Source organism: Crocodylus porosus, unplaced genomic scaffold (assembly GCF_001723895.1).
Source record: "Crocodylus porosus isolate Cpor-Errol unplaced genomic scaffold, CroPor_comp1, whole genome shotgun sequence".
Taxonomy (NCBI): domain Eukaryota; kingdom Metazoa; phylum Chordata; order Crocodylia; family Crocodylidae; genus Crocodylus; species Crocodylus porosus.
Genome location: NW_017728926.1, coordinates 17,679,321 through 17,693,859, shown reverse-complemented (window position 1 = coordinate 17,693,859; position 14,539 = coordinate 17,679,321). Strand labels below are relative to the sequence as shown.

Sequence of the window (14,539 nt, the reverse complement as noted above, 5' to 3'; positions counted from 1 at the left end):
TTAGGGCTGGAAGGGACCTCGGGAGATCATCGAGTCCAGCCCCCTGCCCAAAGGGCAGGAAGTCAGCTGGGGTCATAGGATCCCAGCAAGATAATTTGTATCCAAGGTCAAATTAGCCAAAACTAAGTTCAAATCCAAGAGTCCAGAACCATAAGTGGCCCTACTACCAGCAAACATCCTCCACCTGCACCTGGGGCTTCAGATGTTTCCAAAACCTTTGGCGGGCATCCTGTGTGTCCAAGAAGGCACTTTTCCTGAGCCGCCTCACAGACCTGCTCTTCTAATGTGGTTCAGTACTGGCTGAGGTGCAGAGGCTTTAAGCCCAGTTTATGGAAATGGGAGGCTCCTCCCTTGCTTGCGCCAAGGGCCTTAGGGCTAAAGGCAAGCAAAACTAGGGGGCATATGAACCCCAAGCCTTCAGGCTTGGGCCTGCAAGCAAGGAGTTAGGGATGAGCTAGTAGTTGACTGATTGCTGCAGCTCCTGTCATTACTGGAATGACAATTATTTCCCTCTCTATAGTGGTCTTTCATCCAAGGATCGGCAAGCTGTTTACACCCGTGAATAGATGAATGCTCCCATCAGCCCATGCATTGATTACCAGTACATCCACTGTTTTCAGATGGACAAGGGCTGTCAGGCTCAGAAAGCTGGAGAGCCTGACTGTAGCTGGCACATGGCATCTATCACTGCAATGGGAATTAACCCACTTCTCCATCATGCTCCTATGCTGTAATCTCCACCCTGCTCTTATTGGCAGTCACTCATTTGTCTCTGCCACGAGAGCAAGAGGGAAAGCACAACTGCACGCCCAGGTCAGATGTGGTCTGTTCCAAAGACTTGTGACTTGTGTCTGGTGAAAGATGGGACCCACCTCCAACGTCCAACCAGCGCCACCACAAGCAAACTGGCCAGTGAGGTACAGCTCCTTCAGGGCGTTTACAGAACTCAATGGGAGGGAAGTACCTGCTTGTTGGGTCTGGGCTGAAAATCCTTCACATCACAGATTCACAGAAGTTTAGGGCTGGAAGGGACCTCATGAGATCATCGGGTCCAGCCCCCCTGCTCTGGCCAGGAAAGACTGCTGGGGTCAAATAGCCCCGGCAAGGTGTGCGTCCAGGCTCCTTTTGGCCATCTCCGGGGTAAGTGCCTGCACCACCCTCACTGGGAGGCTATTCCAGAGTCTGGTCACACGAACCGTGAAGACGTTTTTCCTTATATCCAGTCTGAAACCTCCTTCTAGGAGTTTGTGACCATTGCTCTCATTTGCCCCTAGGGTGCTTTGGTGAACAGTTGTTCACCTATCCCCTGATATATTTGTAAGCTGCCACCAAATCCCCTCGAAGACTTCTTTTTTCTAAGCTGGGTATTCCCATATCTGTCAGCCTTGCCTTGTATGGCCTGCTCTTCAGTCCTCTGATCATACAAGTGGCTTTTCTCTGGGCTCTCTCAAGCTTCTCCACGTCCTCCTTGAAGTGCGGCACCCAGAACTGCAGCAGTGCTCCAGCTGCGGCCTCACCAGCGCCGAGTAGAGCGGGAGAATAACTCCCTTAGTTTTGCTTGAGATGCACTGGTTGCTGCATGCCAGTGTACTGTTTGCTCTGCTAACTGTAGCGTCACACTAGTGGCTCATATTCATTTTATGTTCAGTTATGAGCCCCAGGTCCCTTTCGGACATGGCGCTAGCTAGTGTAGCACCCCCAAGCCTGTGAGTCTGTCGCAGATTTTACCTCCCCAGATGGAGCACTTTATACTTCTCAGTGTTGAATAGTGTCTGGTTCTGGTCCACCCATCTAACTAAGCTGTCTAGGTCTGCCTGGATCGTCAGCCTACCCTGAGGCCGATGAGCCAGTTGGAAGGGAGGAACAAAAGGAGTGAGCAAGTGACTGGGACCGTGGGGAAGGAAACCGTGCTTACGTTTCCCTTGGACTCTTGCTCCTGAGGGGATGTGTTCAGGGAGGGAGCTGGAGTGACAGAACCAGGCAGGGAAATGCCAGCAGGACACGGCAGGGCATGCCATGGCAGCAGCACTGCCGACCTCCCTGCAGCCTCCCCTTGGACTAGGGGGATCCCTATACTCCCGTGAACGGGATGGTGCAGAGCCTGCACTCACTTTGGCCTCCTGGGGAGGGAAAGCAGCAATGCCAAGTGGGGAGTTTGGACACCCAGCCATCAGTCCACCAGACAGCTCTGGAGACACAAGAGCATCACCATGATTTGCCAAGTTGCTGCCCTGCAGAGCTAGAGCTGGAATGACCAGGACCCTCCTCAGTCATTCATGTGTGCTCATACATGCACACACACACACGCTTTGCAGCCAAGACACTGGATTTTTCTATTTTGCCCTTGCCAACAGGCAGTCCAGGCATTGAGTGCTCACCCCCCACATCAGTTCCCCTTGTCGACCGCAACTCCTTTCCTTCTGCTGCTCCTCAGCCCGCATGCCTCAGGCTTCGAACTCAGAGGACAAGTCTCTGCAGGAGTTGGGCCTGGCTTGCCTAGAAGATGCTCTGCTGCAGGACAAGCCTCTGGTTGAGAAGCATCCCAGCACCTGCCCCTTTAGGACAAAGAAACGTATCAGTCCTCAGCATGTGGCATCCCACAAACCCTCCAAACACATTGCGGTGTTACCTCAGCCTGACCTCGGTGACAGAACCAGCAAATCCATGCCCTGAATTTATTGGCACGTGTATTTCACATGCATGGGATACAGCAGCATCGTTCAGCCAAGAAGCCGTGACAGGCCTGGGATGTTGGTGTGACAGACTGGACCGTCCAGCTGCCAGCAGCATTCAAGAGGCAAGGCAAATAGGCAGAGGCAGTCCCTAGTATTCACCCCTTCGCACACGCTGCAAGGCTCAATGTGACATATGGATCCTCTGTACCCAGTGAGCCCGCCCTGAGCAGCTCTCCATACCAGCACTGTGCTCGAGTGTGCAGGCCAAGCTCGCAAGGGCACAGCACTCACCCAGGGGGAGGTGGCTGGTTCCTTCACTGTAAAACCCTTCTGCTTGAGGGCACAAAAAGCTCTTCTCCCAGAAACGCCCCCAAGTACCAGCCTCGTATAAGTCATGCCCATCTGGACTTCTCTACAGGGTTTTCAGGTGCACGCACAGTGCCACACTAATGCAGCCGCGCTGCTTCCAGCTGGGGAGCCAAGGCGCTCCCAAGGAACAGATACAGCCCGTCTCTGCGTGGCATCGGCTCGTCTGAGCGCAGCAGAGCGCCGGCTCGCAGAACAGGGGCAGGGCAGAATGACGGGAGCTTTTTAGCACGTTCGCTAGACTAGGTTTTGCACGTTTGGAAGCTGTCGTGCAAAGCTGAGAGCTTGCCCTTGCTACCCATCGCTAGCAAGCGCCATTCAGCGGTCAGAAGTGAAGCGTGCGTGCTGCTGCCGTCTGCTGGAAAGAAACAGCTGATCAGCAGCAGCTCTCCTGGGCTTGCAGGTACTGGTGGAGACAGGCCTTTAGCCTAAGTGCTCTGATCTAGCTAGGGAAGGAGAATTGGAGTCCTGTGTCTGCCTTTGCAATGCACAACGGCCACAAGATGGCCCTGACATGTCTAGGGGCCTGTGGATTTGTTTCAACACAGCAGCTGGTGATTCAGGGCTCTGCAATGCTCTCTGACTGCTCAGTTTTCCTTTTTGTCACTGATTTCCTTTCAGAGGAATGGGCAATAAACTAGAGAGAAGAGCCCCTGTGCCGCCTCTGTCCCAGCAGGTCTTTGATACCATTTCAAAGAGTCCTTCCTCGAGGATATGATCTGGCTTGACCCGTTAGCCAGTGCCAAGGGCAGGTAGGAAAGGATGGGGCAAGAGAGGATTCAATGCTGAAGAGGTGGAAAGAGATGACACTCTAGGTGTGAAGAGGAAGGAGTGCTTAACCCCCGTGAAAACGTCAATGCAGAAAGAGTGGGTCAATTCTAGACACAAGGCAGGTGGATACCCTGCACCAGAGAGAAGAGGGAGCTGAATGCAGGTGACAAGGAAGGAGGGGAAAAATAAGCAGTGCAAGCAGCAAAAGAGGTCCTAACTCATGAACAGAGGATGATGCTGTGTATGAAGCTGCCGTGGGGAAGTGTCTTTTTCTTCCAGAGGCCAGAAGGACATTAGTCATACTCCTGGTACATGCTCCTGGACAGGTGTGACATCTGAAGTGCTCCAAAGCACTCCAAAAACCAAGGGTGAAGATGTGCGTGCTTGCAGAAGCATTTCAAAAATGGCCAAAGTGCATCCTGAAATGTCTATGTGGCTCAGTGGTCCTCCAGCATCCCCCAGTGCACCATCCCAACAAGCCAGCACTGTGGGAGAGAGGGAGGAGCAAGGTGGCCAGCCGGTGAGCGCTCTCCTGTCCGCAGGAACTGCTGCAGCCCAGAGGCGTGTGCAGGGATGCCTGCTCTCTGGCCCCCTGGCCGGAGAGCTGCACTGTTTCATGTGTTTGTGGCCATTTTAAAGTGCGTCAAGGGTAAGGGGCGCGTGCCCACACAGCACTGAATTTGAAGCGCTCTGAAACTCCGCATGCTTGAAGCATGCGCCCGTCTATGGCCTGTGACACTAGACTGCACGGATTTCTTCACATCTGGTTTCCCCACCAGCACCCCAAAAACAAAGGCTTTAACCCCTGTCTTGCCCTTGCAGAAAGCAAAGCGAAGCACTATGCCAAGTGTTTCATGGAGCTAAAAGCAGGAGGTACAACCACCAGTGATTCAAGAAAAGTAATACGCTGTGCTTCCCCTGTTTTCACGAAGCCGGTACCACCTCAGCCAGGCACTTTGAGCAGAGGATCAATGGCAACTGGAATCTGTCTCCAGCACCACTCCTCCTGAGACGCTCATGGGGGTCTCCCCCCATCCGATGACGTCTCCTCTCAGCTCATTGTGTTTGCACAGAGCAAGTGCTCGAATGTCAGCATGACTGAGAACCTTGTTCCAGAGGTTCACATGGCTCATCCAGCCTATGAACCTGTTGGAGAAGATCCCAAGAAGATTGTCTCTGTCCTTCCCGAGGACAAGGGTCCCTCCAGCCTGGGTCGCGTACCCCTTCTGGATACTCTTCTCCCTCCCTACTGCCCCATTAATCCACAGATCTGCTGTCCCAGAGTGGGATGTCCAGGATACACAGTAGTGGAGCCACTCCTCAGACCTATGGTGCAGGAAGAAGTTAATAAAATGGCCCCCAACCCACAGCCCCACGTCTGACCCCACGGTCACCACCAGCTCATTGTCTCTCTCTGGGGTGGAATAGGAGAGAACCGTCTGACTCCCACGGTTCTGGATTTGGATCCAGAAGCACACGGTGAAGGACTGCAGCACCATGGCACGGAGGGGCCGGACAGTCACGTAGCTCTCGATGTTGTCGGCGGGGAAGAAGAACGCTGGGAAAGCACGAGATTGAGCACCTGAAAAAACCGAGCAAGGGGCAGTCGTTACATATCCTTAAAGGCTCCCTGTGCTACAAGGTATGTTAGGGGACAAGGCTAGGGCCTGACCTACAAGCTGCCGGGAGGGACAGTCTTGTGAAAACGTAAGCCAGTGACTCAGGAGTTGTAGTCCTGACTGTCTTGCTGACCTGCTTTGAGCAGGTGTGTGAGCTCCCTCCCCGGCTGATGACAACGTATGCTATAGGGATGCCGTACGTTTTAGCTCTTTAATGTTTGAAAAAACATTATGTGCTGAACTTCGGAGACGGAAGAGCAGAGCGTTGTGGCTGTCTCTCAAAACGTCATCTGGACCAGACAGAGGACCGGGTTCTACCCTCATATGTCCATATAGTGTCCGCTGATATTTAAGGCAGCCAGGACAGAGCAATTCTTAGGCCCTCAGTTCAGGGACATAGGGAGCGATTTCCTGTGCAAATGAAGCTCTCGGAAATAATAAGCAGGTGCTCGTTTCTTACCCCTCAGGTGCACTCCCCCCAGCAGATGTTTCCTCACGTCCTGGAGCAGAGCCTGTATTTGCTCCAGTTTCAAGGTGAGGTCTTCTGGGTGACACAGTTCTAGAGCAATGAAACAACAGCATTTGCAACCAGATCTACAGGTAACAGGCGGACGTTTGTACACGCCACAGGGACACTTCTGGGCCTTCCTAACGCTGGAAACACTGGGGAGTCTCTCTGTCGCGCAGGACCCGTCTCCTTTACAGGGCATGTTGGGGAATCTCATTGAGGGAACAGAGCAGTTGCTGACCACATGGTCTTTGTCAAATTTTAAGGGAACTATAGTGCAATAGCAACCATGCAATGGGAAGCCAATTTCTGCTCCCACCAATGTCAATGAGACCACAGTTGGTCCTCTTGCCTACCCTGAACCCATGCTCCGTTGGCCATCATTTCTCTTTTTGCATGAATGCATCTTACTGTTCATTTCTTTCCTGGCCTCAGCCTCACCTGGAGACAACCCCACCCCTCGCCCCCATATTACCTTGCTCCACTTTAGCTTTGAAGGAGGCTTCCACCACCCTGTCGTTGAGGGGCTGTGCGTGCCGGTAGTCGTTTCGCAGGGTGTTGTTTTGCCAGTCCAGCAAGGTGTTCTCCAGCAGCTTAATCTTTAAGCAAGACACAGCACAGGAAACAGAGGGGAAATGGATAGATGACTTTTAAAAAGCAAGCTACCCTCATCAGACAAGTGGCTCATGAGCTGCAGATCAGACCCAACACTTTATTGGCAGAACTGAATTGAGACATTGCATGTCAGGACAGAGTGGCATTAGCAAGGCAAAGAAACAAAAGAGTAGAACAGCAGGGAAGCCAGGAGCTAAATCTGCCACTGTCCAAAGGGGCTGGAGGAGGAAATTGTTGTGAGCACCTGCCCATCACTATCCATGGAGGGGAATTTTGCAATTCTTCCTATTGTGTTGCTTGATCACAGCTATCTCTGTCCTCAGCTTCCCCCCATTGGAATGAACAGCTGCCTGTTTCAGATGCAAATCCACCTTGCTCACCACCAACAGAGCCTCTTCACTCATTTTCTCCTGCCTTAAAGAGGCTGCAGGCAACATTATTCATCTAAGGAAAATGAAGACCCATCAATCAAAACCCCCTTATTCTCTCTCTCTCTTTTTTCTTTCTTTCTTTCTTTTTTTTTTTGTTTTCCTTATTTTGGGTCTCTGTCCCTCACTAAATCCTACTTTCTGGACCTTGGTGAGGTACAATGACAGGCAGAGGCTTGTCCTTCCTAAGAGGTTCTGATTGCTGTTCGAAAGGACAATGCATCCATGGTCACCCATGGACTTCCTTGTGTTCAGGATCAGGAACCTGGAACAACTCAGGTCATGTTGAAGGCCTGGGCTAGAGTGCAGATCAGTCGTTTTCAGCCTTGTTTCATTTGCAGACCTCTTAAATTTTGAATGGAGATGCAGACCCCTTCAGAAATTTTGAATGGAGGTGCAGACCCCTTATAGTCGTCTTTTGTGGACCCCTTAGATGTAGTCGAGACCCACCACATAGCTAAAGCCGACAACTGGCCATTAGCTGAAATTAGCTCATCTATTTATACAGCGCACATGCAAACAAGAGAAAATGGATTTTCCCAAAATACCAGTCATTATTTTGTAATTACCATAATCTGGCCAGAGGCTTCATGACACTTCTTTTCTTGCGGTAAAGACTCTGTCTCAGCAGCTTGGCCTGCTTTAGTCTGGGCTTTCCTGCCACTTTATTTTTGTAGGGCTCCTTCACTGGTGCCTTTAACTGAACAGGGGCCTTATCAACAATGGCAGCTATACTCTGGAGCTGCAGAGATCTTAACTGAAACCCCTCTTGCTGCCATGCATCTGCAGCCGCTCTTGTGCAGTTGGGCAGGGAAAGAGAGAGAACAGGCTCTGCATCTCCTTATGTCAGACCCACATTTGGTCCACAGAATTCATACTATAGAGGATGTTGCCATTACCCTAATGCCAGGGCTGACTTGTGCTGTGTGGACATAGGGCTGGCACAGTTCACAGCGGCAGAGGGAATGACAGCAGACAGTCTCTGATTCCAACAGGGACAGTCAGGCCATGCTACTAATGGTGGTGCTGCTGAGGTTCGTTTCATTCCCACCTATAAATAATAAATCGGGGGAGCTGCTCTGCCAGCTGTAGTCAAAATGAGGGTTAAGAACATTCAGCCCAACGCTAGTAACCTGGTGCAAGGCTCGGTGCCCCCACCTAGCACTGCTCTCAGATGCTTAGGTGCTTTTTCTAACTATTTTACAGATAAAGAAACTGAGGCTCCAGGAAGTGAAGGCCTTGCAGGGAGTCTGGCAGAGCTGGGATGAGATCCTGGAAGGCTGGAAAGAGTAAGTGATTCTCTCACTGCTCCATGAAGCAGGCAAGCAGTTTTACCATTGCACAGACTGAGCAACTTGGGTGCACTGGGCGGATTTCAGCGCTGGTCAAGACACCCAAAGCTGAACTTGGCTCAGAGGGGACAGGGGTCTTACCCCTCTTGACCTTGCACGGAGTTAGCCTCTGAGCAGGGCAAGAACTGGTTCCTCCTTGCACCGTGCTCAGGCCTTGAGCTGGCCCTATGTCTATCAAGCAGCATTACTAGCTTTGTTCATAGCCTTCAGTCAATAAGACAGCGGGCACCCTGCCTCCTGCACAATCCATCACAGATCTGCCCCCCTGGGCTCCAGTGCTAAGCAACAGGCCTAGCACTACCTGGGCCATCCCAATATCCTGTGTAGCCAAAAAGGGGGAAGGAGGAAAATATCTGCTGCTCTCCCAAGAATCCAGGAGAGTGGGAAGGAAGGAAAAATGCTGTATCCACTTATACGTGGCCACAGCTAATGGCGATAGCATGGGCCTGGAGTTCAGCCCGCGATATGGGATTAGTGCTGTTCTAGCTATGGTGACAGTGCCATGGTAGCCAGGCCCCATGGCAGAGACAGCCCCACCAACACAGATGAATACTGTGATCTTGGGCACGTTATTTACTCTCAGTGCCTCAATTTCCCACCTGTAAAACAAGGATGGCACTACTGCTCTGTCTTGCACAGTTTGGGGCGGTGAGCCTTAACTCACTGCTGCCTCTGCAGAGCTTTGACTTCCTTGGCTGGAAGGACGTACGTCCAGGAGCGAGCATCATTTTATGGCATCACTGCTCCGTTGATATCACTCAGTGACCAAATGCCCGACAGGCATACGCCTCCCGGGACCCTGCTGCATTTAGGACAGCTGGGAAATCACCAGAAAATGGAGAGGGGAGGTTGGGGGCAAAAGTGAAGGAGGAGAAGCGATTGTGCAGCCACCAACAAGTGAGCGTTACCTGTGTGGGTGACAGGATGATGGGAGAATCGAAGACGGTCCAGATGACGCTCTCAGAGCATGGTGGTGTAGTCAGTGAGCCTGGGTACCTGTAGAAGTGCGAGAGGTTTTCCGGCAGCATGGCCCGGACGTCCAGCGACGTGAGCCTCATGGATTGCCCTGGGCGGGGGATGTGGAAACAAGGTGCAGATGGTGAGTGCCGGAGGAAAAGCACAGTGGGGCCAGAGTGCTTCCCCACGAGGTAAGCCTTGAGAAGCCGCTTCCCTGACTACCAGGAGATCTTGCCAAGGGCAATGGAAAGGGACCGCAGACATCTCCACACAGCACATTGCAAAGCCCTGCACACAACCAAGCTAGCTCAGGTGCCAGCAGGACAGACAGTCACGTGGCCCTACACATGAGAGTGAACACAGGCGGGGGAGTGCCACATTCACGCAGCTAGACTGCCCCTCGCACCTGAGCTAGCTCCTACTTCACAGGGCGCTGCCTCGTGCCGTGGGCCCTGTGTGCTGCCGTACCGTAAACCATTCCCAGTAACAGGACCTGACAAGGATGCGCTGCAGGATTAACACGCCTTCCTGACTCTGGACGCCTCAGTGATGACGAAGCACCATGGAAAGGCCAAGCACAAGCAAGAAGAGAATTTTTTTCTATGGTTGGGGTCATCCCAGCTCCCTCAGCGGTTTCCCCCAGAAATAGCCCAGGATGGATTTTATGGGCACTGAGTGACACTAGCATTTGCTGGAAAGACCTGACTGCACCGGCGACTTTGTCTGCCGGGGGGATCTGCAGCAGAGCTGGCTGCCTAGCTGGAGAGTCCAGCTTGGTGTGCTCAGGGTTGCTCAGCACTTGCAGAAGCCAGGTTTTTCTGAGATGCTTCAGGCAGAGTTTTGTTAGCCTCTAAATGCCCATATGGCTTCTACCCTGCTGTACAAGTCAGGTTTCTAGCATTTACAGCTTACCATCCTGCTCCACGTGCAATGTGGAGGCATGACGCAGTCCCCATGACTACTGAGCATGTGGAGCAGGCTGCGTGCTGCCGAGGCAGGTGTGTGGCCCCATACTCGCATACTCTGGGCAAGCATGTGTCATGAAATTATGCCCAGCAAAACCCCTGACTAGATGATGATGGATGACCAAAGCCCTCCCAAGTTTTTAGCTCCAGTAGCAAGTGGTTGGAGTGCCCCCAAGGCCTCCCTCACTTCATCTCAGCACCCAGACTGAGCCACCTCCCCAGCTGGCCTCAGGAAGCTTGCCCTCTCTGCAGCTGAAAGAGATGTGGGCCCAGGCAAGCTGCAGGTGCGTGGTCTTCAGTGCGGGGATTGCTTCTCTGGAAGGGAGAAATCCTTGGGGTCTAACCTGGTCCCTGGAGCCAGGACCCCTTCCCCATGGCTCTCCACCCATTGACTCCAGGGCAAGGTGCAGTGGCACAGCTTCAGGAGGAAGGCGGGGGGAGCAGATGTGTAATGCTTAATCTGGGGGCTGACGCCTACAGCACTCTGCTGCGAAATCAGAAAGCCACAGAGTCAAGCCCTATTGGGTTCAGAGAGCCTAGACCCTGGGTGTCCTACTTCTCTAACCCTTCAGTTAGTGGGTAAAACATGGGGGAAGGGGTCCTGGCTTTTTCTGGGCCACAATTTATCGTAGAACTAATGTTCAGGCACATACAGACAGAGCCTGTCCGACCAGAGCACAGCCTACTGCACATGCTCAGGAGCCATTTGCACACTTGTGTGTCCTCACTGCATGTGTAAGAAGATTGCAGACTCTGCCTAAGTGCAGAAGCTGGCTGGGTGAGTGCCATTTGGGCATGTGAAATGAAATGGGGTTCTGCCTTATATTTTCTCCGATCCAAGAACTGAGGATGGAGGGGGAATCTCCTTGTTTTGCTGCCCGCAGCAACTCTCGTGATAAGAGCAGGGGCATCCTGCAGAAGGATCCTTGTTTCTGGGGTTCACAGGAGTGATGCCTCCGAGGTGCAGGGATATAGCATGGCTGAGGATGCCTAGTTATGCAGCGCCGCTTTGGTTTTAACATAAGTGCAGCAAGCTGCCCAGCAGCCCTCCCTTTTCTCAGCAACAGCCACAGCACACAGGGTAGTTGGTGAGCCAACAAATGGGGCTGCCTGAGGCTTGTAGACTGCAAATGAACTGGAACAGCCTTAGCAGCTGGGGCTGGCTGGCTGAGTCAGGGCCCTGGCACTGTCATGCAAGAAGAGGACATGCAAGAGCAGGCTATATTTGGATGTTTCAGGGACTGCCTAAGCCAGTGCCAGCTGCTAGAAGGCTGGGGCCTGCTGCTTTGGAGGTTGTCTCCTCTTGAAATGGTCACTGTGCCCATTCTTCCAAAAAAACATGCTCCGGCAGAGCTAGGGACTAACTGAAAAAAATCGGAGGGTATTTTCCTGGGGATCGGACTGGGTGATTTACAGTGGCTCTTTCTTCGCCTTATATTTCTGAGACCCTACATCTAGGCAAAGAACCCCAGCATCTCAGGCCATCTACCAGTCAAGCCTGGTCAGGTCTGACCCTAATCAGTCCTCTCTTCTCTCCTTGGGCTCGGGCTGCCTTCATCAGTGCTTGCCCCATCCAGCACTCATGGGCACTGGCATCCCAGACCCCAGGAATGGAGGGGGGAGGAGGGTGCAGGGACTTACCTGCATATCTGATTTTGGCCAGGTTGGAAATGAATTTGCTGTAGTAGGTGTTCTCAAAATGTCCGTCCTAAAAGGAGAGGAGGGGCGGGTGAATGATGTGCGGTCAGGTCATACCCCTGCACTTGGACAGTTCGGCTTGGGAGATTCATTGCTGCTGGAACCCTTTTGAGCATGAGGAAGGGGAAACTGAGGCACAAAGATGCCACAGCTGAGAGTTTTAAACTTGGGAACCTGAAGTTGGACATGCATGCAGCTAGCCGTATGTGTGCGCCTGAGTGAGTGATGTGGTTGTCGGAGGTACAGAGCATCTACAGTCCCTGTTGGCTACTCTAAAGGTTTTGCGGGTACTCAGCACCTCTGAAAAATCAAGCCTGTTATTTCAGTGTTTCAGCAGTGAGTTAGAAGCCCACCACTGGGAAAGTCTGACCTGAAGTCGCACGGTCTCTCTTGGCCTAAATAAATCACCTAAAATCAGCAGATGGACTGAAAGGAAAAACCCGAGAGTCCCAAGCACCAAACCCCGCTCCCCTCCCAGAAGGGGCAGTGGAAGGAAGGACCATCCCCACCACCGTTCTCTAATCGGTCATGAAAGGGGAAAGCTCTTGAGGGCACGAGCTGCCTCCTTATGATGTGTGTGAACGGCATCCAGCACCAAGGAGCTCTGTTCTCAGCTGGGCCTCACAGGGGCTACTGCAATGTGGGCAATACAGCCCCATGCCCGTTCCCTCCCTGTGACCTACCACATACAGGAAAGCGAGCACAGCCAGCCCGTTCGGCTTGTCTTTTGCTTCTTCGAAACTGGAATAGTTGCCAGAGTTGTAATGGACAATGTGCAGCTGCAGGGACACAATGGGGTCAGTCAGAGAATTGGGACTGATGCCTTCACCACCATCAGCCCTTGAAGCAACAGTCCCGGGCTGAAGAGCTAATCGGTGCCCCAGGTTCTCCGATGTGCCTGCATCTGCGTGAGCATGAAACCAGGGTTGACTTTGGTTTGCAGCCTGCTTGCGTGATGGGGCTTGCACAGCGCTGGCTGGAGAGGTGGTATAGTCCACCGGGGCCATACGTGGGTTCTTGGCTCAGCCTGTTGTGTGGCTTGGGCTTATGCGCTTCATCTCTTGTCTCTTCTCTATTCAAGCCATAAGCCCTTTCAGTCATGACCTGTGTCTTACTGCGTTTGTACAGATTATGATGAAGTGAGTTCAGGCTCACAAAAACTTATGCATCTTGGATTTAGCTAGTCTGTAAGGTGCATCTCTACTCTGCCTTCTGCCTGACTTTAGACTAACATGGCTAAAGTAACTACCTCTCTCTGCACAATACACCACCCGCTTGGCCCAATAGTCTCCAGGTTCTACTCAAATGCAGATCGTAGCAGCTGGGCCTGTATTCTTCTGCCTGTTCCTCCCTTTCCTCCTCCACCAAAGCTGCTAGCTGAAGGTACAGTCCAACTGTTAATGCCAAAAGACCCTTCTGTGTATATTGCCTGCTCAGCTAAAACTCATGAACAGCTGCCAGCAAGACTGCGCGTAGCAGCAAGCCTGAATTTGGTCCGAGTCCAGGAAAGAGAAGCCCAAAGGTAACCATGATTCCCTCTTTGCTGTTAAAAGAGAAAAGGGGGAGGAGAGGCGGGGAACAGATCTGACACCCCTGGGTGCAATGATGTATGTTGGCAGGTGGAGGAAACAAACACTTTGGGATTGAACTGAAGCCCACGGGACTCGATAGGAGCTTTTGCTTTAGTTTAAATATTAGGGAAGGAGAACGAGCTCCTGTCAGTCAACCTTTTGCTAACTGTGTAGCTGCAAGTATCAGGGAGACGAGAGCATTTTTGTCCCTTTGGCTTTCTAGGTGCAGGTTCTCTGCTGCATGTGACCCTGTATGACAGAGTCGGGCCATTCCCTTCTCTCAGTTGAACTGTAGTGAAGTGGACCCCCAGGACAAACTGCTAAGGTGGAGATGCATTTCTTCCACATCCCAGAGCACGCATGAGCTTTAGGCTGACAAGCGTGGGCCAGGAGCAGCCAGGCAGAAGACGGCAAGTCTATTCATCAAGGAACCTTTGAATCAGGGATGTTTTTTCATCTGTGGCAGGGTTTTGATTGCTGAGCGCAGCCTGAAAGAGCTCTGAGCAGTGAAATACTAGAGCTTTTCACTCCTCTGTCTCCTATCTTTCTTGCGAGAACCCCCAGCTCGGTCCTCACCCAATTAGTCTGTCGCAGACAATGGCTGTGACTCAAATATCGGGCCAGACTCAAAGCTGTGCATTGCAACAGTAATGCCAGCTCTCATGAAAAAATCCCAGGACTCCTGATTTCCAAGTCAAATTAACTCTGACTCATGATCTCCTGATAAGAAAAAATCCTGAGATTTGATCTCTCTCTGGTGCATGTAGAGAGTGGCAAGCTAGTAAGTCTGTGGAAGGGAAGAGGCAGTATCAAGGCCCCCATGGCAAGAGAGGGAGTGGGGCAGGGGCTAGAGTGAACAGAGCCCCGGGGCCAGGGCGAGTCACGCAACAGAGCTGTGTGTGGCTGTCCGTCTGTGTGGGTGTGTGTGTCTGCCCCTCACTCCGAAGCCACAGCTCCCCAGTCCTGCTGCTGCCTCTCACTCCTAACCCCCAGTACCCCACACCCTGCCAGGGT

General features: G+C 52.4%; 1 protein-coding gene across 1 annotated transcript in view; it reads right to left on the bottom strand.

Moving 5' to 3' along the window:
- Positions 1-2,673: 2,673 nt before the first annotated feature.
- The window catches only part of CA6 (carbonic anhydrase 6), a 20,483-nt gene continuing 8,617 nt past the window's right edge, over positions 2,674-14,539 (bottom strand). Inside the window, exons 5-10 of the mRNA XM_019541629.1 lie at positions 12,638-12,733; positions 11,898-11,964; positions 9,243-9,400; positions 6,415-6,538; positions 5,892-5,990; positions 2,674-5,394 (exon numbers count right to left, since the gene is read on the bottom strand). Of these exons, the coding sequence (XP_019397174.1) occupies positions 4,781-5,394; positions 5,892-5,990; positions 6,415-6,538; positions 9,243-9,400; positions 11,898-11,964; positions 12,638-12,733 (1,158 nt within the window). The 3' untranslated portion in view covers positions 2,674-4,780. The remainder of the gene's footprint in view (positions 5,395-5,891; positions 5,991-6,414; positions 6,539-9,242; positions 9,401-11,897; positions 11,965-12,637; positions 12,734-14,539) is intronic.